We start from the raw sequence: 19,935 nt of genomic DNA, 5'->3' as shown, positions 1-19,935 counted from the left end.
ACTGGCAGAGTTCAGTAAGCTGCTACAGCAACAACATGGTGCCAAGGCACAATACGAAACTAGCATCAGTATGGTGGCAATTTTGATTTTGTTTTCTCTATTTGGTCTCAAAATTGTTAAATTTTGTTTAAGTTACTTTGATCTGTTAATCTTTGTTTATAGATTTATGCATTCTCTTACTCTTGTGGTTTTTACGTTACTACCATCCTTAATTTTTTACTAAATGCGCCAAAGAAATTATTAAAAGTGATATGGTTGATTGACATTGTAATTTTGTTATTTTTTTGCTAGTTAATTGTCCTTTGCCAGAAATGATCGATATCTCAAATTTTCAAATAAATACTGGAGCATACCAAAGCGAATTGTGTACTGAAGATTGCGACTTCCCAAACCAGTTAGCTTATTTTTCGAGATTTTGACAAGTCTGACATCAGGTCTCTTACCAATACAAAACAAACAGAAGGAAAATTCAGTGCACGGCTTGGTAATATTGTGATAAGTGAGATTTAAACTAAACAAGCTAATAAAAACGAAGTGCCGCGTGTTAAATTGTGAAAGCAAAAATGAATATAAATCCTCCAAAATAGTTTGTTTGCGTTTTTATACGAATGACGCCGCGACAAGAAAATGTGTGTGTGTGCTAATAATTTTTTGTGTTTGGATGTATCCATTGCTTTCCTTACTCCCTTCCTCTACACAAACAAGTAATTCCCCTTTCTTTTTTTCGTTTATTCACGGGCTCTGAAGACACAGCGAATTCGGAAGACGCAACCTTGTACTCTATCATCCTAGGGAACATATTGTGAAGTATAACAATTTTGCCTCACTGGGTCACTGTCAGTGCTGCCAAGTTATAATTTCGGCTGAACATCATCTGGCAGCGCCAGCTTTGCGTATGACATTGTTTTGAGCAAGTGGATTTATTTTCATTGCTATCGTACAATCATTTGCACAGCGACGCATTTTCTAAAATAACAACTTGTTTTAGCCTTAAAATTCTTCAACATTGTGTTTAAATCGATAAGAGTGCTAGTGGTAAGTGTAATACAAAATAAAAGCATAACACTTTGTCTGCCATATTTACGTCGTGACGAAGCGATTCATTGAAAAGTGGTTGTTACTTCCCCTTTTGGCTTTTGGAGAAAGTAAGTCAAGGGGAGTTGAATGGAATTTGCTGAAGGCTTTGGAAATGCCTTTTACCTGATATGAGTATAGTATATACTGTGATTGTTGCTGAGAGTAATTGAATAAAGCTCAGTGAATTTGGTAGAGTTTTAGTAATAATTGTAAATTAAATACAGATAATTCAGATTTCGGCATTTCGTAGTGCAGCTGTTGATAAGCAAATATTTGGTACAAATGTGATGATTATCTGCATAAGAAGCCATACAAGTCGCTGATTATCTCGACAATGAACTCCATCTCACCAACATTGAGTTCAACGACCATAAAATATCTCGGAGTGCTACATAGAGCTACGCACACACTTTCAGCTGCTTATCCTATTCATGTTCTATGCGGGCATAGTTAAGAATTCGATATCAGCAACCTTAACTATTGAATGAATCATTTGTTTAGCTGCGAGCGTTTACTCGTGCGGTATGTGCGGTCTCTGTATGCGGCATAATTTGCTCTAAACTGCGATGCACTGATGGCATTTCATTGTACATATTTGTATTACTAATCTTCGCCTTTGAATGCTCATACATACATATATTTATTGCATTGATTTTCTTGCAGCACGCAATCTCCATATTGAGCTAAAACAACGCAGTCTTTGTGCGTAGAGCGCTTGTCAAACGCAGTGATGTCACGCAACTTAAACAATCCACCTGGTGGTAATCGTGATTATGGTGCTACTTCAAGCAGCACCAACGCTATAATGCCCGATGTTAACTTTTCGGGCTTCAGTCCCACTGAGTTTATGTCGCTGAGTGAGGATATTGGACAAAATATCAATGCCGTGAATTCGAGCTCCAGACAATTGGAGAAAATTCTCAAGGTAATTGGTACACGTCGTCAAGGTAATTGGGCGACACGTAACAAAGTGCATAACATACATGCGGAAGCTAACACGCGCATTGAGGCGACCAGTCGTGACTTACAACGTCTAACATCTGTAGTCGGACGAGGTGACAAACAGCAAAAGTTGCAGCTTGAAAAATTAACGAATGATTTCAAAAATGTGGTGGAGAAATACTCGTCTGTGCAGAAGCGCATTACTGCGGCGATGCGCCAGAGTATTGAACAGTTAGGACGACAACAGGATGAACAGGCAGAAGCAGATCGTGCAGAATTTTTGCAACAGCAGGCTCAAATAACGGCAGGTTTACAATTTGAACAAGATATGTTGATGGACCGGGACCGTCAGTTGCGACAGATTGAAGCTGATGTGCTGGATGTAAATGCGATTATGCGACAAGTATACGATATTGTACAAACACAGGGCGATCAAGTGGGTAAGTATGCTGCGAGAGATCGAAAAAAGCATTTGGAGCATATTGTATAATTTTATTTCTTATTTCAGATCATATCGAAAATAGTGTTGAGAATGCCGCAACCGATGTTGAATTGGGTCGCGAAGAACTGGCTAAAGCTGCGCAGTATCGTCGTAGTTATCGTCGCAAAATTCTAATACTTTTAGCGATCGCTGTGATAATAGGATTAATTGTGACGGGTATTATCGTCGCAAAGATAACTAGTTAATTTGTTATTTGTATATGTTTCTGCGTTGATGTATTTAAAACTAAATAGTATGTTATTGAAATATAGTCTGTAATGACTATTTTTTTGACGAACAATGCGTTCCAAAGCGCACACAAACGAATAGGATTATGCACTCCTTCAGGAAGTGAATGGACATTCATATTTTTTATTAATATATAATAAATGTATGTTTAGTAGAGTTAATAATGAAGAGGCACGTATAGACATTTAAAAGGATACGTGAAATAAATACCACAAACAACTTAAATATATAATATATTATGTTTAACCAGTAAATAAACCAACTACATATATCGCTTTAAAACACTTTCTCATTTCGAGTGATTTTGTAAAACATTTATTCATTCTATTTTATTTTAAAAAACTTGCATGATAATAAAATTATTTGGTAAACTGAAGCAAACGCAGCGAGGCAGCGGTCCATGGCAGCCGGTTCTACGTTACCGGAATGACTCGGGTACACTAGCCCTGCCTAGTGAACAGCATATCAAGCAGCAGAGGCTCCACGACAGTCGGTTCTATGTTACCGAAACGACCCGGATTTATATTCGGCCAAGGACTGTCACTCCAGCAGCATTCACCGTATGTGAATATGGGGAATGTTTATGCTGCTACAACAACAAGCAGAGGCTTTCGGCTGGCTGGTGACATGTGTTGGGTCAGATATGACTGAGTAGGTTGGTGTCCTTTAGAAATTTATAATTTTTTTTATATTATCTTCAGTGACATCTTTCAAAAGTAGGAGAGGAACCCTGTGAAGTGGTGATGCTTTTAAGAAGAAAGTTCCGGGCAAGATACCAGTAGGTGCTGTAGTTTGGCAGAAGGGACAGGAGTTGGATATTTTTGTAAAATTATATTAGTGAAAAACACGTCGAATGCTAGTCCCTACGCACATAAGGGAAATGCTGCTGGAGTGATAGTCCTCGCCGGATATGACTAAATCTGGGACACTCCGTTAACGTAGAACGGACTGTTATCGGAACGAACGGCATATGTTTTTCTATGAGGTGATTTTTTCTGGCGGAAATACACAAATTAAACCATATATTTTTTATTAATTGGTATTGATTTTGCCGTTTCTATATGTAATTTTTCTATTTTCCACGTGAAGCAATTTTTTTGAATAAATAACGCCTATAATTATACTTCAACTTTCTGTAGTTTCAATTATGGAGCTTGGCAGCACCGATGAATGAGAAACGTCAAACAGCTGATATTTGACAGCCTTGTCAAGCACGCAGAGAACATTAAATTTAATGTTCTCTGAAGCACGTGCTTTATTGTCATATCAATAAACTAAATAAACACAAAGAGTAGTCCAGTCATTTGTAAACAGAAAAATGGTCCAGGGAAAGTTTAAAAAGGCGAAATTGCCAGCCAGTGTGCAGCAGAAGCAGAAGCAAAAGAACGCAAAGGCTTTTACAAGGAGATCAAGTAAGTATCTGAATATTGTGGTGTAAAGCGTGAGATTGTGCTGGAGGAAGTAAATACAAGCGCCAGACAAATTTGGGAAACTAATTAAGTAGCATCGGCTGCAAGCTTGTTGTTGTTGTTATAGTAGCATAAACATTCCCGTCACATATACGGGAATGCTGCTGAACTGACAGTCCTTGGCCGGGTGCAAATCCGGGTCGTTCCGGTTACATAGAACCAACTGTCATGGGAACGCTGCTGCAAGCTGCAGAAGCATCAGTTTTTGCATAGTGCCCTTCTTCACACTTATTCACATATCGAAACTTAGCCTATGCTTCTGTTTATTGTTCCTTTTGTTTTTTAGATGCACCTATCCAGGCCAAAAAAGCGAAATTCAGTGAGCAACAGAAGATTAAAAATGCCATTTCGAAGACGGTCAATAAATCGGTAGAAAATGAGCTACGTTCGCGTGCCGTTGAAGGCCAAATAAAACTCAGCAAAGCACAGGAGGCCGTGGCGAAGCATCATCAGGCGAGAGCTAAAGCTGTTGAGGCAGGCCCATCATCATAGGCGTCGTAGTTAAACTAACTTTAAATACTTGTATAGCGTTTATTATTCTTAAAGTGTTCCAAATGGTATACATATGTGTTACTCTTTACAGCAGGAAAACATCGCATATGATCGGCATTTTAAAATTTAACTCAAAATTATTATATGGATGCAGATTTATTACCAATTGGAAATGTAAATGAAAATATGGAATTACATTCACATTGCTTAATATAAATTTATTATTATTATATAGCCCAGATAACTTTTAGTTTTGCCACCCTGAGGGATATTTTTACCACTATTAAAAATGTTTATAAATAATCTTAATCTTCTCCAAAGGAGGCCTTCCTCTTCTTCTGTTACCACCAGCTGGTATCTCATCGAATACTTTCAGAGCCGGGGCGTTTGTATACATTCGTACGACACAACCCAGCCAATTGCCCCATCGGGTTGTCATCGTCCACGCTTCTGCGCCATACGTTAGAACGGGCATGATGATATAATATTTATAATAATCTTAATCTATATATATAAAAAGAAGTTACATTTCCTTGGTAATCTTATAACTCAAGAACGGGCTCACCTATCAAAACCAAACTTTTAGGCTTTGTTTGGACTATTCAGTAGATGGTTTGTGTTTTAAAATTTTAAGAATCGGACACCAGGGTCTCGAGAAATAGGCCAAAACGTGAACCCGGGTAACCCTAGGATGTGTTTGTACAATATGGGTAGTGAATGGAAGCTGTTGATGATTCTATAGTATAGAGTATTTTTGATGCCGCTCCGTGACTAGGGTCTCGAGATATCGCCCAAAATGTGGACCCCGATAACTTAAGGATGTGTTCGTACAATATGGGTAGCAAATGGGAGCTGTTGATGATTTCTATAGTATAGAGTATTTTTCATACCGTTCCGTGACTAGGGTCTCGAGATATAATCAAAAACGTGGACCCGGGTAACCCTAGGATGTGTTTGTACAATATGGGTAGCAAATGGAAGCTGCTGATGATTCTATAGTATAGAGTATTTTTGATGCCGCTCCGTGACTAGGGTCTCGAGATATCGCCCAAAATGTGGACCCCGATAACTTAAGGATGTGTTCGTACAATATGGGTAGCAAATGGGAGCTGTTGATGATTTCTATAGTATAGAGTATTTTTCATACCGTTCCGTGACTAGGGTCTCGAGATATAATCCAAAACGTGGACCCGGGTAACCCTAAGGTGTGTTTGTACAATATGGGTAGCAAATGGAAGCTGCTGATGATTCTATAGTATAGAGTATTTTTGATGCCGCTCCGTAACTAGGGTCTCGAGATATTGCCCAAAATGTGGACCCCGATAACTTAAGGATGTGTTCGTACAATATGGGTAGCAAATGGAAGCTGTTGATGATTTCTATAGCATAGAGTATTTTTCATACCGTTTCGTGACTAGGGTCTCGAGATATAATCCAAAACGTGGACCCGGGTAACCCTAGGTGTGTTTGTACAATATGGGTAGCAAATGGAAGCTGCTGATGATTCTATAGTATAGAGTATTTTTAATGCCCCTCCGTAACTAGGGTCTCGAGATATAGACCAAAACGTGGACCTGGATAACCCTAGGATGTGTTTGAACCACATGAGTATCCATTTCGGCAAAAATGTAAAGCACTTATGGATTTAATTGTGAAATTATATGTATTTGGGGAGGTGCGTTGCCATATGTACTCCATCGAATGGCAGAAAAGGGGATTGCCGCACACACATATACTAATTAGGCTGGTACATAAAATAACTCCGGATCAAATCGATAGCCTTATATCAGCTGAAATTCCTAACCACACTGCTGATCCTAGGTTATTTCATGGTGTCGTTATATATTACATTTCCTTGGTAATCTTATAACTCAAGAACCGCCGAACCGATTGACACAAAAATTTTAGAGTTCTTTTCTATCTTTGAGGAGGTCGTTTGTTCGAAGTTTGATTGTAATCGGTGCAGCCGTGCCTGAGTTATGATATTTTATGTGAGTAATGGTTTCCTCTCATACGAAATGCCTGTATGGGAAAAACAATAACAAATACACAGCCGCTTATGAGCGTTTCTGTTGTACTGTTGTGGTTGTAAGTGTATTATGTTAATATTAATTTTGGGCGAAAATATAGTAAAAACTGGAGCATTCAAGGAACTGGAAAAACATTTTTAACTTTATTTATTTTAGCATAATTTATTTAGCGTAAAAAATTGAAATGGAAATTAAAGAATCAAAGTTTAATTACAAGTTTTTATCGGCTCTTTCACCTTACCTGTATATAGGTGACCACCACAATCAAATTTTAAAAAAGTACAAAAAAGGCTATTGTGACATCTTTAGAAAGTATGTTGAATGAAAAAAATCAACTTATTCAACTGTTTAAACATTTTACGAGCTCTATAAAGAAAACTTAATATGAAAAATTTCTTGCGATATAAAAAAAACATTTTATGTATGGTGGTGCGAAGCCCACTGGGCGATGCTAGTATCTATATATATACCCCCTTTCACCTGCTGTCCGGTAGGATATCTCCCTGATATTGGTGAACTCATCAGGGGATGAGGTGACTTTAACGCGCATCACGATCTTTGGCATTCAAGCCATTCAAATGATCGTAGGGGACAGCTATTGGCAGAGCAGATAGACGATTCGCCATTCAGCACTGTAAACGACGACGCCCCCACGAGGGTAGTGGGCAATTGCAGCAGCTCGCGTGACATCACAATTGCTAGCGCAGGTCTGATAAATAGCATAACCTGGCGACCTATGCTATCGCTTGCATCAGACCACTTGCGCATTATCATCTCGATCAAGAGACCTGCCGACTTCGTTTCCGCGGATCACCGGTCATACATCAACTTTAACAAAGCTGATTGGACCAGATTCGCGGAATTTACTGAGGACATCTTCGCAGCCCTACCCATTCCCACTGATGTGCGCACAGGCGAACGCGCATTCCGCAAGGTGATCACAGCCGCCGCGGCCCGCTTCATACCCGCTGCACGGATCCGGGACATACGTCCCAATTTCCCAGCCGAAGCAGCTGTTCTGGCGAACGAGCGTGATCGCCTACGCCAGGCCGATCCCGGGGATCCTCGAATAAAGGATCTCAATTCGGAGATCCGGCAACTGGTAACCCGACATAAGCGGACCAAATGGGTAGAGCATCTGAAGTCCTGCAACTTCACCTCTGGTGTGAGCAAGCTCTGGTCCACCGTAAGGTCCCTGTCGAACCCGACGAAGCACAACGACAAGGTGGATATCACCTTTAACGGTCGTACTTCGTCGGATCCGAAGAGATGCGCGAGCTACTTTAGCCGGCAATTTATACTGCACCAAACGGTTGCACAAACTAACATACAACAGTGCACCGCTTGCTTTCTCCAGCGACGAGGTTTAGGGGGCCATTAAACATATGAAGTCATCTAAAGCCATTGGCCCTGACGGACTATACATGCTGATGCTGAAAAAGCTGGGTCGACTGGGAATGGAATTTCTCACCAAGGTCTTCAACCTGTCTATGGCCACTCTCATCATTCCTGATAAGTGGAAATTAGGGAGAGTGGTCCCACTACTGAAGCCAGGGAAACCCGCCAACCAAGGGGAGTCCTATCGTCCGATAACTCTCCTTTCCCCAGTAGTGAAGACTCTTGAAGCCCTTCTACTCCCACTCCTTACAGAACACCTGACTCCAGCCTCACACCAGCATGGTTTCCGAAGAGTGCACAGCACCACCACGGCACTCACCGTCATAAACACCCAGGTAAACCGCGAACTAAACCAAAACCGCCCCTGCGAGAGGACTGTCCTAGTAGCGTTGGATTTACAAAAGGCTTTCGATACAGTCAGCCACGCCACGCTACTAGATGACATTTTACAGTCGACACTTCCGCCAGGGCTGAAGAGGTGGACCGCGAACTACCTGAGTGGTCCTCACTCGTCGGTGATATTTCGAGACCAAACGTCAAAACAGAGAAAAAGAAAGCAGGGAGTACCGCAGGGTGGTGTGCTTTCACCCTTGCTTTTTAATTTCTTCTAATTTCGAAACTCCCCCAACCACCAGAGGGAGTCTCACTGTCGCTCAAGTCGCTTCTTGACCTTTTGAACCATTTCTCGTGACGTGCAGTCTTTTGATGACCACCGCCATGACGTTTCGCGGTGCTACCAGAATCATTGTAACGAGTAATGGTGCGATAATCAAAAACTTCATTTACTTTAAGGTGCTCGAGTTCACGACCAATCGCTGGTTGTGATTTTCCAGTCAAATATAATGCAATCACACTATTACGTTTGAAATCCATTACTGATTTTCTTTTTTGCTCTTTTACTCTCGGCAAAATGTTTCCGCGTGCTTGTAGACAATACTCTGGGCTGTCATTTAGCTAACTAACAGACAGCTGATGCTGAGCCGGACCCTGTATTTATTTTTTAGTATCAAGGCAGCTAATACCCGCATTTGTTGTCTGCGGCTCATCTTTTACTGTCTAGTCTATAAGATTAAAACTTAGGCTAAGATTTTAGTGCCTACCTGTTCCAAGACGAATTGAGTGCGCTAACATCCTTGTATCTGCCCATTGAACTCCGGATTCATTTTCAGCACCTACTCTAGTGAATCACAAAGTAGTTAGAAAACTAAAGCCGACTTAATTCTTTTGCTCATTCAACTTAGTTCTGCGTTGGAAAGCTTTCTAACAAATAGTGCTTTTTGAAGTGAAAACTTCTTTAGAATCGTTGGGAGTGATTTGAGAAAAAGTGAAACGAAAAAGCGACACCAAAAAGAAGAAGAAAATGCTTCATTACCAGGCACACAGAAGGATGGCATAAGCAAATTTAAATTTGTGAATTTATATATGTATGTATATATGCGGATATATGTATATATGTTGTGTGTATGTACATATGTGCCTCGCCACAGCAAAACATACGGTAAAATTTCTCAAGAAATCCAGCGCGCATTCATAGGCACAGCGCACATTCATAGGCACATCATTGCATGTACAGTAGGGCGGGTCGATTTAAAAATCGCTCATTGCTCTATAAAAATCGTATTATAGGGATCAAAATAGGAAACTTTGCCGAAGGAACCATACCTCTAAAACGAATTCTGATGTCCCCCAATTTCAAAATATCACCATTTTTGGCCTTTACATGAAAAAATCAGCTAAATGGCTACGTTTTTTTCTTTATTTTTATTTATTTATAATATTATCTATTTTTTCTCTTAAGAAATTTATTTAGTCAGAACATATGTAAATGAATGAATGTGAGTTATAGAAAAGAAACTAAAAAGTTCGACCCATATTGGGGGACATCAGAAATCGTTTTAGAGGTATGGTTCCTTCAGCAAAATTTCTTATTCTGATCCCTAGAATATGATTTTCACAGAGCAATGGGCGATTTTTTTGCCTTCCCACAAATCGACCCGGCCTAATGTACAGTAACCTTGAACAGGCAGCTGCGGTTGTCGAGCATTTAGAAACATATATTTACATACATATATGGGTGCAAACATATTTACGGAGCCGCGGGCACTCGACTTGACAAAAATTGAATATTGGCAAATAATTCTACGCGAAATATTCCAATATTGACTATTTTCGAATTGTCGAGAAAATTAGCATATGGGCGGCTCGTTTTATGAATGAAAGTACTTGCTCTTAGAACTATGAGCTCGAATTTATAAATCAATTTTTTGATGATGAGTTTTTGTTGCCCAGTACAATAGTTGAAACTGTTCGGCACCGCCGCGACTGTTCAGCGCTATGGCAATTAGGATGATGGCCACTACGCCTGCGTCTATTAATGCATTTTGTTCTTGTAGTCGCTAGGCATAGAATTTTAGCTTTGGACGTCATACACATTTACAGGAATAAAGTGAGTGGCCTGTGCGTTCGGTTGTATGTAGATGCATATGTATGTGTATATTAATAAGCATTGTTTTGCTGGAAGTTCAGAACACAAATATGTATGTACGTACATAGGCTAGGCCATAGTATAGCATACATACATATGTATAAAAAATTCAAACCAATTGGTTAAGCGTCCTACGAATGTTTGCGTGTATGTTAGTACGTCTGTGTATTATACGCGTTACGACGCTCATAATAGCAACCGCGTGTGCTGTATTGCGTCCGTATTTTTATATTCGTAAATATTTTCATTTTTAAATATTTACCGCAATTATGCCGAAAAATAATGCAGAAAAGTGTCGTGAATTTCGACAGAAAAAAAATACCAGTCTAACGGTTAGACGCGATAGAAGTGAAACCTTCCGTAAAACAAACTGAGAGAGAATGAGATCAAAAACAACAATTGACGCGGTATTTCTAAGATATGTTGACAACATCGAAACCAAAGCATTGTATCATATTTTAGCTATGGAGGATGAATAATAATAAAATGAAGAAAATAAAATATGAACTTTATAGCAATATTATAATGAACCTATAATTATCCCGCTCCTAATGCTGCTTTCGTCTCATTCTCTCTCAGTTTGTTTTACGGAAGGTTTCACTTCTATCGCGTCTAACCGTTAGACTGGTATTTTTTTTTTTTTTTTTGGAGGTGGCAAAAAGCATTGAAAGCCGAAAAGTGTGGGACTTGTCTTTCGACTCACCCACTAAAAACCCACCCCAGCTCCGTTTCCCTCCCGCGACCGTTAGGTAATACTTCACGGGAGGGGGAGCGGCCTATTGCCTCTACCTGAAAATCTGCGCTGCTGTTCAGCGTGACGCAGTTTGGTGATTCCTAATACCGTTAAGTGTTACTAGGTATTACTTCTTGATACTCCTATGTATGATTAGGGGTGAAGGTGGAAGTAGTACAAAATTAAAATTTTACAATATCATATAATAAATCAGCTTATATAAAATTTTCAAAACTTACTCAGCAACGAAAAAAGACCAGAATATTTACTACCAGCGCCTGTGCCGGTGCTTCCAAAAACTTTTCACCTTATCAGCTTCTTTAACCTCTCAAGTGTGATTGGTGGCAGAATTTGGTGTACTCACAGGCAAAAATACGCACACGTACGCAACAAGGCATAGGTGTGCGCTCGAAAACTTTCGCAGTTCCAAAAACAAAGATATATGCCATGCATGTGAAAGAATTTGAAAAATAGGGGAAAATGTGCGTTTTGGGAGCACATACGAGGTGAGCGTGTAAAGCCACCAGCCGCAACCTATCAGCCACCTGCGAGTGTCGGTGTCATACAAACAGGATCTAACAACAACTCTCCCACTATTTCTTCGGTTTTTGATACACGCAATGTTGCTTGGCTGCCACAAGTGGTATGGGAAGCACATCGCAAACAATTGCATTTTCACATCCGTTTCCGTGGGCAAGTGGCAAGAGAAATGTATGCCTGCACTTGCATGCTAGAATGCACACATACAAGCTTATGCGCATACACATACATACATATATTCACATACATATGTAAGCATACATCTATGGAGCGCCGAATGCTCTGTGTCACATTCTATGCGTTTATTTTCTGATTTCGGCATTATTTCATATAATTGCAGGAATAGTTTCCCAACAAACTTTCTCCTTGGCATCGACGCATATATCCTCCAAGTTGGCAACGTATGCGCTCGGTGGGCAAATAAGCAAAAGTTGGTCAAACTATCTGGATGATATAGAAAGGGGGTCGTAACAAGCGAAAGTTGTCGTTTCGCCGTCATTCTGCTGCTGTTGCTGCTGCTGCTGATGTTGCTGATATTTCTCCTTTGCTCTTGTTTGCCAGCCTGCCGTACGACACCAACTCAACTGAACTCAACTCAACGGGAAATCTTGCAGAATTGATAAGTAATATGCGCGTACTTTCCAAATTTATTCATTGGTTATGGTTGGAATTCGAAATTCGTAATTCAGCACAAACACAAAACTGGGAAGAATCAAGTGATTGCTGGATGAGGCGCACAACTTATAACCCGCTCCACCCAATTCATGTTTATGCATTTACCCAAGCGAGTATTGTACGTTGGAATTTTTTATTTTCTACTTTTTACTTTTCTCTTTATGGTTTGGAGTTTATTTTTTATTTTTAAATCGAATTTGAATTGTTGGCATGAAAAGTTGATTTTGAGTTTTGGTAAAGTCAATATTGACACGCAGCGGCTGGGAAAATTAAGCGAATAAATGCATTGGAATACTTTGTATAAATGAATATTAAAATTTTATGCAGATGCGTAGTACGGAAGTTGATTTAAACAAGTTTTTTTTTTGGTTTATTTAAGCCAAATTTTAAATGGGTTATAACTGGTTTTAGTAAAAAAATATGTAGGTAAAAATAATATGAGCATAAAACGAAAATGTATTGCAATAAAAAGTAAAAATATTTTTATTCATGCGGGGATTGTAATTTCTAGTAAATTTTATGCATGCAATTTTATTTAGGCAATATCGATTTTATTCTGCTAAAACGTTTACATATATATAGGCCAGTAATGCGTTGTACGCATGCAAGCTACACGGCCGTAGTTAGACCGATATTGCTGTTTGAGGCCTTAGTATGGTGGACTGCGACAAGAAAACTTTCATACTTAATGCCACTGGAAAGGATTCAACGACTCGCTGCTCTGTGCAAAACAGGAGCGATGAAAACCACTCCAACGGCGGCGCTGGAAATGATACTCAGCACGCCACCTATTGACCTCATGGCGGAAAACCTGGCAGCGAAATCCGCGAGGAGGCTAATGGCTGCGGGGGTATTCACCTGCAGAACCTTCGGTCACAGCTCAATAAGAAAGTGGAGCTCAGGTTTCGCACTACAATTAAAGAGGAGGGATGGCACAAAGACATGAAGCCTGGCCATAGAACTTTTCACATCTATACAGACGGCTCTAAAACTTTAGATGGAATGGGTGCGGCCGTTTACTGCTCAAAACTAGGGATTAAGCAGCCTATCAAGCTGCCAGAGCACAGCAGTATTTTCCAAGCGGAAGTTTTTGCTGTGGGGAAGGCCGCGGAGCTAGCCTACACTAGAACAAGAAAGAACTCAACAATTAATATATACGTGGACAGACAAGCAGCAATAAAACCAATAAGCTCATATTGTATTAAGTTCAAAAATGTTCGACGGAGCAGGAAGTCCATAGAAAGGATAGCCGTAAACAGTAGGCTGCATATCTATTGGGTGCCTGGTCACAAAGGCATTATGGGGAGCGAAATAGTAGATGAGATAGCAAAAAGCGCTGTTAGACTAGCTTTTGAACTAGAGAACGACAACCAAAACCGCTAAATACAATATACAATGAAATGGACGACTACATGAAAAGGCGAGTGGAAGCTAGGTGGGCTAATCTAACCACATGCAAAACAGCAAAAGTCATGTGTAGAACTAAAGACAAAAAACTGACTCAATTCGTACTTACGCTCTCGCGAAAGGACTGCAGAACTATTATAGGTATGCCAACCAATCTATTGGCTGCACATGCGTACAAGATAGGGATTGCTAACACGGACAAATGCAGGAAATGTAGAGAGGATGTTGAGGAAACTTAAGAACACCTTCTGTGCGTTTGTCCGGCATTATTAAAAACGCGTTTAAAATGCCAGGGAGTCCCACTGTTTGAGGGTCTGGGGGACGTCTCAAAAGCGGATCTCCCAACTCTGCTTAGATTCGCCAAAAGCGCTGACATTCTACATGATGTCTACTTTAGGTATTCATAGAGGTCGGTCTCTATCTGGTATCGCTAGGGACCAAAAGGTCTATGCGTAGCTTGTTGCCAACCAGGCTAACCTAACCTAACCTATACATATATATATATACTTGGCGCGTACACCCTTGTTGGGGTTTTCGTCGAGCTCCTCCTATTTGTGGTGTGCGTCTTGATGTTCCACAAATGGAGGGACCTTCAGTTTCAAGTAGATTCCGAAAGCCAGATATTTTTATGAGGAGCTTTTTCATGGCAGAAATATACTTGGAGGTCTGCCATTGCCTGCCGAGGGGCTATTAGAAAAATGTTTTTCTTAATTTTGGTGTTTCACCAAGAGTCGAACCTACGTTCCCTCTGTGAATTCGGAATGATAGTCACGCACCAACCCATTCGGCTGCGGCGATTTTCAAACTCTGCAAAGGATCGGCATGACAGTTTTGGGTTGGGTACACAATTTTTATGGCAGAACACTTCAACTCTGGCTGTCAAAGTTCTCTATTGAACGCAAAAAAAAACCAGAAGAAACAAACAAAAAGAAGTGAAAATAGTCTTTTCAACAAAATAGAATGGGCAATACAAAGTTTTGACCCATTTAGATCTCCAGGAATCGATGGAATTTTCCCAGTCATGCTCCAGAAGGTAAGCCATCTTGCGGTACCATTGATATTATTATTATTGATTGGCTGTTAATAAATCCTAAGACTGCTGTAGGCTTAATTTCTACCAGGAGGTTTGGATCTATAAACCCTATTTCCCACGTAATTTAGTCTGTGTCGTGGCACTGCTGTGCAGTCACATAGAACGTGTTCTGTTCCCACCTATCTTTTTCATGTGATAATTAAGTTTATAGTGTCCTGTTAGTAGTTCAGTGTAAAGTTGTATGTCTTTTCTGTTCAGGTTAAGGATTGCTTCTGCCTTTATCCGTTCTGGATGTATGAGTCTTTTCGATTGCCGCATGCACGATTGGGCTCTCCAGAAATCGATTAGGCCTCATTGTTCCGTGCACACGCAGAAAGGCACTTTTGAAGCTGTTATTTATCCCGCAGAAAGGTTCAGGACCTTTGAAGTGTTTGCCCCCTTTTTCTCTAAAGTGTCCGCAATTTCATTCTCTTCGTGCCCCTCATGTCCCGGAACCCACATCAAGGTAACAAAGTTTCTTAATGATAGGGTGTTGAGGTGTTGTGAATGAGAAGCTATTCAGCGATTTTAGAGCTGCTTGACTGTCAGAGAGAATGTTAATATTGGCACTGCGCGTGCCTCTCCGTAGACATTCTCAGGCACAAAGCTCTAAGGCGTGGATCTCCGCCTGGAAAATAGAAGTGGTTTTCCCATTGCAATTCCTTTTTTGAAATGTGGTCCGACAATTCCAGGCCCGGCACTACCCTGTTTTAAGGATATTCCATTGTTTCTCCACGCTGAACGATCACTAATGACCACTTTGAAGTTATAGGAGAATTCTAGTTTCCTTTCCATCTTGTCCTGGACTGCACTGTCAGGTACGGAGAGTTCAGGATTGAACCAAGAATTCTTACATGTCCTGTAAGACTGCCTTCTTTGAGATGGAATAGATTAGGAAGCCTTAGGGCTGCTTTAACCGCCGACCCTTTGGCTATAAAATAGAGTGAGAGAGGTTCTCATTGCTCCCGTTACGCTCAGACAGGCTATTCTGAGTCTTAATTTGGTCTACTTTTGGCCACCATACCAGAGAGGCATAGGTGATCATTGGCGTTATTATTGTCTTTCAAGACCATGCCATTATCTTTGGCCGCAGACCCCATGCTTTACCGTAAAGCCTTTGGCTTACGTATATTGCTTTCAAGGCTTTATTTGTGATGTACGGTAAGTGATTTTTCCAGGTCAAGGTTTTATTAAAGATTACTCCCAGTTATTTTATGTCCCTCGATAAAGTTAAGTCGGCATCCCCTACTTTAAGGGTCCCTATACTTCATTTCCTTCTTTGGGTTAAGGGTGTCACACATGTTTTGTTCGGATTTAACGAAAGTCCTTTCTTCAGACACCAGTTTTGCATAATGTCGAGAGCTAGTTGCATGCGATCAGTTATAGTAGAGTCAAATTTGCCTCTAACCATGATGACTACTAGATCGTCAGCAAAGCCCTGAACTTCGTATCCGAGATCATCGAGTGTCTATAGGAGCTCGTCAGTGATCAATATCCAAAGGTGGCATCCTTTGGTTGACTTCGCCACTCCAACGGCGGCGCTGGAAATGATACTCAGCATGCCACCTATTGACCTCATGGCGGAAAACCTGGCAGCGAAATCCGCGAGGAGGCTAATGGCTGCGGGGGTATTCACCTGCAGAACCTTCGGTCACAGCTCAATAAGAAAGTGGAGCTCAGGTTTCGCACTACAATTAAAGAGGAGGGATGGCACAAAGACATGAAGCCTGGCCATAGAACTTTTCACATCTATACAGACGGCTCTAAAACTTTAGATGGAATGGGTGCGGCCGTTTACTGCTCAAAACTAGGGATTAAGCAGCCTATCAAGCTGCCAGAGCACAGCAGTATTTTCCAAGCGGAAGTTTTTGCTGTGGGGAAGGCCGCGGAGCTAGCCTACACTAGAACAAGAAAGAACTCAACAATTAATATATACGTGGACAGACAAGCAGCAATAAAACCAATAAGCTCATATTGTATTAAGTTCAAAAATGTTCGACGGAGCAGGAAGTCCATAGAAAGGATAGCCGTAAACAGTAGGCTGCATATCTATTGGGTGCCTGGTCACAAAGGCATTATGGGGAGCGAAATAGTAGATGAGATAGCACAAAGCGCTGTTAGACTAGCTTTTGAACTAGAGAACGACAACCAAAACCGCTAAATACAATATACAATGAAATGGACGACTACATGAAAAGGCGAGTGGAAGCTAGGTGGGCTAATCTAACCACATGCAAAACAGCAAAAGTCATGTGTAGAACTAAAGACAAAAAACTGACTCAATTCGTACTTACGCTCTCGCGAAAGGACTGCAGAACTATTATAGGTATGCCAACCAATCTATTGGCTGCACATGCGTACAAGATAGGGATTGCTAACACGGACAAATGCAGGAAATGTAGAGAGGATGTTGAGGAAACTTAAGAACACCTTCTGTGCGTTTGTCCGGCATTATTAAAAACGCGTTTAAAATGCCAGGGAGTCCCACTGTTTGAGGGTCTGGGGGACGTCTCAAAAGCGGATCTCCCAACTCTGCTTAGATTCGCCAAAAGCGCTGACATTCTACATGATGTCTACTTTAGGTATTCATAGAGGTCGGTCTCTATCTGGTATCGCTAGGGACCAAAAGGTCTATGCGTAGCTTGTTGCCAACCAGGCTAACCTAACCTAACCTATACATATATATATATACTTGGCGCGTACACCCTTGTTGGGGTTTTCGTCGAGCTCCTCCTATTTGTGGTGTGCGTCTTGATGTTCCACAAATGGAGGGACCTTCAGTTTCAAGTAGATTCCGAAAGCCAGATATTTTTATGAGGAGCTTTTTCATGGCAGAAATATACTTGGAGGTCTGCCATTGCCTGCCGAGGGGCTATTAGAAAAATGTTTTTCTTAATTTTGGTGTTTCACCAAGAGTCGAACCTACGTTCCCTCTGTGAATTCGGAATGATAGTCACGCACCAACCCATTCGGCTGCGGCGATTTTCAAACTCTGCAAAGGATCGGCATGACAGTTTTGGGTTGGGTACACAATTTTTATGGCAGAACACTTCAACTCTGGCTGTCAAAGTTCTCTATTGAACGCAAAAAAAAACCAGAAGAAACAAACAAAAAGAAGTGAAAATAGTCTTTTCAACAAAATAGAATGGGCAATACAAAGTTTTGACCCATTTAGATCTCCAGGAATCGATGGAATTTTCCCAGTCATGCTCCAGAAGGTAAGCCATCTTGCGGTACCATTGATATTATTATTATTGATTGGCTGTTAATAAATCCTAAGACTGCTGTAGGCTTAATTTCTACCAGGAGGTTTGGATCTATAAACCCTATTTCCCACGTAATTTAGTCTGTGTCGTGGCACTGCTGTGCAGTCACATAGAACGTGTTCTGTTCCCACCTATCTTTTTCATGTGATAATTAAGTTTATAGTGTCCTGTTAGTAGTTCAGTGTAAAGTTGTATGTCTTTTCTGTTCAGGTTAAGGATTGCTTCTGCCTTTATCCGTTCTGGATGTATGAGTCTTTTCGATTGCCGCATGCACGATTGGGCTCTCCAGAAATCGATTAGGCCTCATTGTTCCGTGCACACGCAGAAAGGCACTTTTGAAGCTGTTATTTATCCCGCAGAAAGGTTCAGGACCTTTGAAGTGTTTGCCCCCTTTTTCTCTAAAGTGTCCGCAATTTCATTCTCTTCGTGCCCCTCATGTCCCGGAACCCACATCAAGGTAACAAAGTTTCTTAATGATAGGGTGTTGAGGTGTTGTGAATGAGAAGCTATTCAGCGATTTTAGAGCTGCTTGACTGTCAGAGAGAATGTTAATATTGGCACTGCGCGTGCCTCTCCGTAGACATTCTCAGGCACAAAGCTCTAAGGCGTGGATCTCCGCCTGGAAAATAGAAGTGGTTTTCCCATTGCAATTCCTTTTTTGAAATGTGGTCCGACAATTCCAGGCCCGGCACTACCCTGTTTTAAGGATATTCCATTGTTTCTCCACGCTGAACGATCACTAATGACCACTTTGAAGTTATAGGAGAATTCTAGTTTCCTTTCCATCTTGTCCTGGACTGCACTGTCAGGTACGGAGAGTTCAGGATTGAACCAAGAATTCTTACATGTCCTGTAAGACTGCCTTCTTTGAGATGGAATAGATTAGGAAGCCTTAGGGCTGCTTTAACCGCCGACCCTTTGGCTATAAAATAGAGTGAGAGAGGTTCTCATTGCTCCCGTTACGCTCAGACAGGCTATTCTGAGTCTTAATTTGGTCTACTTTTGGCCACCATACCAGAGAGGCATAGGTGATCATTGGCGTTATTATTGTCTTTCAAGACCATGCCATTATCTTTGGCCGCAGACCCCATGCTTTACCGTAAAGCCTTTGGCTTACGTATATTGCTTTCAAGGCTTTATTTGTGATGTACGGTAAGTGATTTTTCCAGGTCAAGGTTTTATTAAAGATTACTCCCAGTTATTTTATGTCCCTCGATAAAGTTAAGTCGGCATCCCCTACTTTAAGGGTCCCTATACTTCATTTCCTTCTTTGGGTTAAGGGTGTCACACATGTTTTGTTCGGATTTAACGAAAGTCCTTTCTTCAGACACCAGTTTTGCATAATGTCGAGAGCTAGTTGCATGCGATCAGTTATAGTAGAGTCAAATTTGCCTCTAACCATGATGACTACTAGATCGTCAGCAAAGCCCTGAACTTCGTATCCGAGATCATCGAGTGTCTATAGGAGCTCGTCAGTGATCAATATCCAAAGGTGGCATCCTTTGGTTGACTTGACACATAATCTTTTTGGTCCAGTTTCAAAGATTGTTTTCTATTCCTCAGCATATTGAGAACCCACGCTTTGATTAGTCTATTTATTTCCTTCCTAACCATACCTT

General features: G+C 40.9%; 2 protein-coding genes across 3 annotated transcripts; both read left to right on the top strand.

Annotated features, from left to right (window-relative positions):
* The first annotated feature begins 879 nt into the window (after positions 1-879).
* On the top strand, positions 880-3,031 carry LOC128862201 (syntaxin-12). Its single transcript, XM_054100690.1, has 3 exons — positions 880-1,035; positions 1,741-2,459; positions 2,528-3,031. The coding sequence occupies exons 2-3, from the start codon at positions 1,808-1,810 to the stop codon at positions 2,704-2,706; spliced, it is 831 nt and encodes a 276-aa protein (XP_053956665.1). The 5' UTR covers positions 880-1,035; positions 1,741-1,807; the 3' UTR covers positions 2,707-3,031.
* A 937-nt stretch (positions 3,032-3,968) lies between these two features.
* LOC128862200 (uncharacterized) lies at positions 3,969-4,944 on the top strand. 2 transcript variants are annotated; one of them, XM_054100689.1, is made up of 3 exons: positions 3,969-4,161; positions 4,505-4,740; positions 4,802-4,944. In XM_054100689.1, exons 1-2 carry the CDS (start codon positions 4,068-4,070, stop codon positions 4,708-4,710), a joined length of 300 nt encoding a protein of 99 aa, XP_053956664.1. In that variant the 5' UTR covers positions 3,969-4,067; the 3' UTR covers positions 4,711-4,740; positions 4,802-4,944. The 2 variants fall into 2 exon arrangements, with proteins under 2 accessions (XP_053956664.1, XP_053956663.1); XM_054100688.1 differs by having other exon boundaries at positions 3,970-4,161; positions 4,505-4,944.
* The last annotated feature ends 14,991 nt before the right edge of the window (positions 4,945-19,935 follow it).

Source organism: Anastrepha ludens, chromosome 4 (genome assembly GCF_028408465.1).
Source record: "Anastrepha ludens isolate Willacy chromosome 4, idAnaLude1.1, whole genome shotgun sequence".
NCBI classification, from domain to species: Eukaryota; Metazoa; Arthropoda; class Insecta; order Diptera; family Tephritidae; genus Anastrepha; species Anastrepha ludens.
The sequence above is the reverse complement of the archived record's forward strand: the minus strand, read 5'-3'. Positions and strand labels throughout refer to the sequence as shown.

Excerpts from the sequence above, each read along its gene's own strand:
- LOC128862201 (XM_054100690.1), top strand. The coding sequence starts at position 1,808 with ATGTCACGCAACTTAAACAATCCACCTGGTGGTAATCGTGATTATGGT. Across the intron at positions 2,460-2,527 it reads AACACAGGGCGATCAAGTGG|ATCATATCGAAAATAGTGTT; the intron begins GTAAGTATGCTG and ends TTCTTATTTCAG.
- LOC128862200 (XM_054100689.1), top strand. The coding sequence starts at position 4,068 with ATGGTCCAGGGAAAGTTTAAAAAGGCGAAATTGCCAGCCAGTGTGCAG. Across the intron at positions 4,162-4,504 it reads GGCTTTTACAAGGAGATCAA|ATGCACCTATCCAGGCCAAA; the intron begins GTAAGTATCTGA and ends TTTGTTTTTTAG.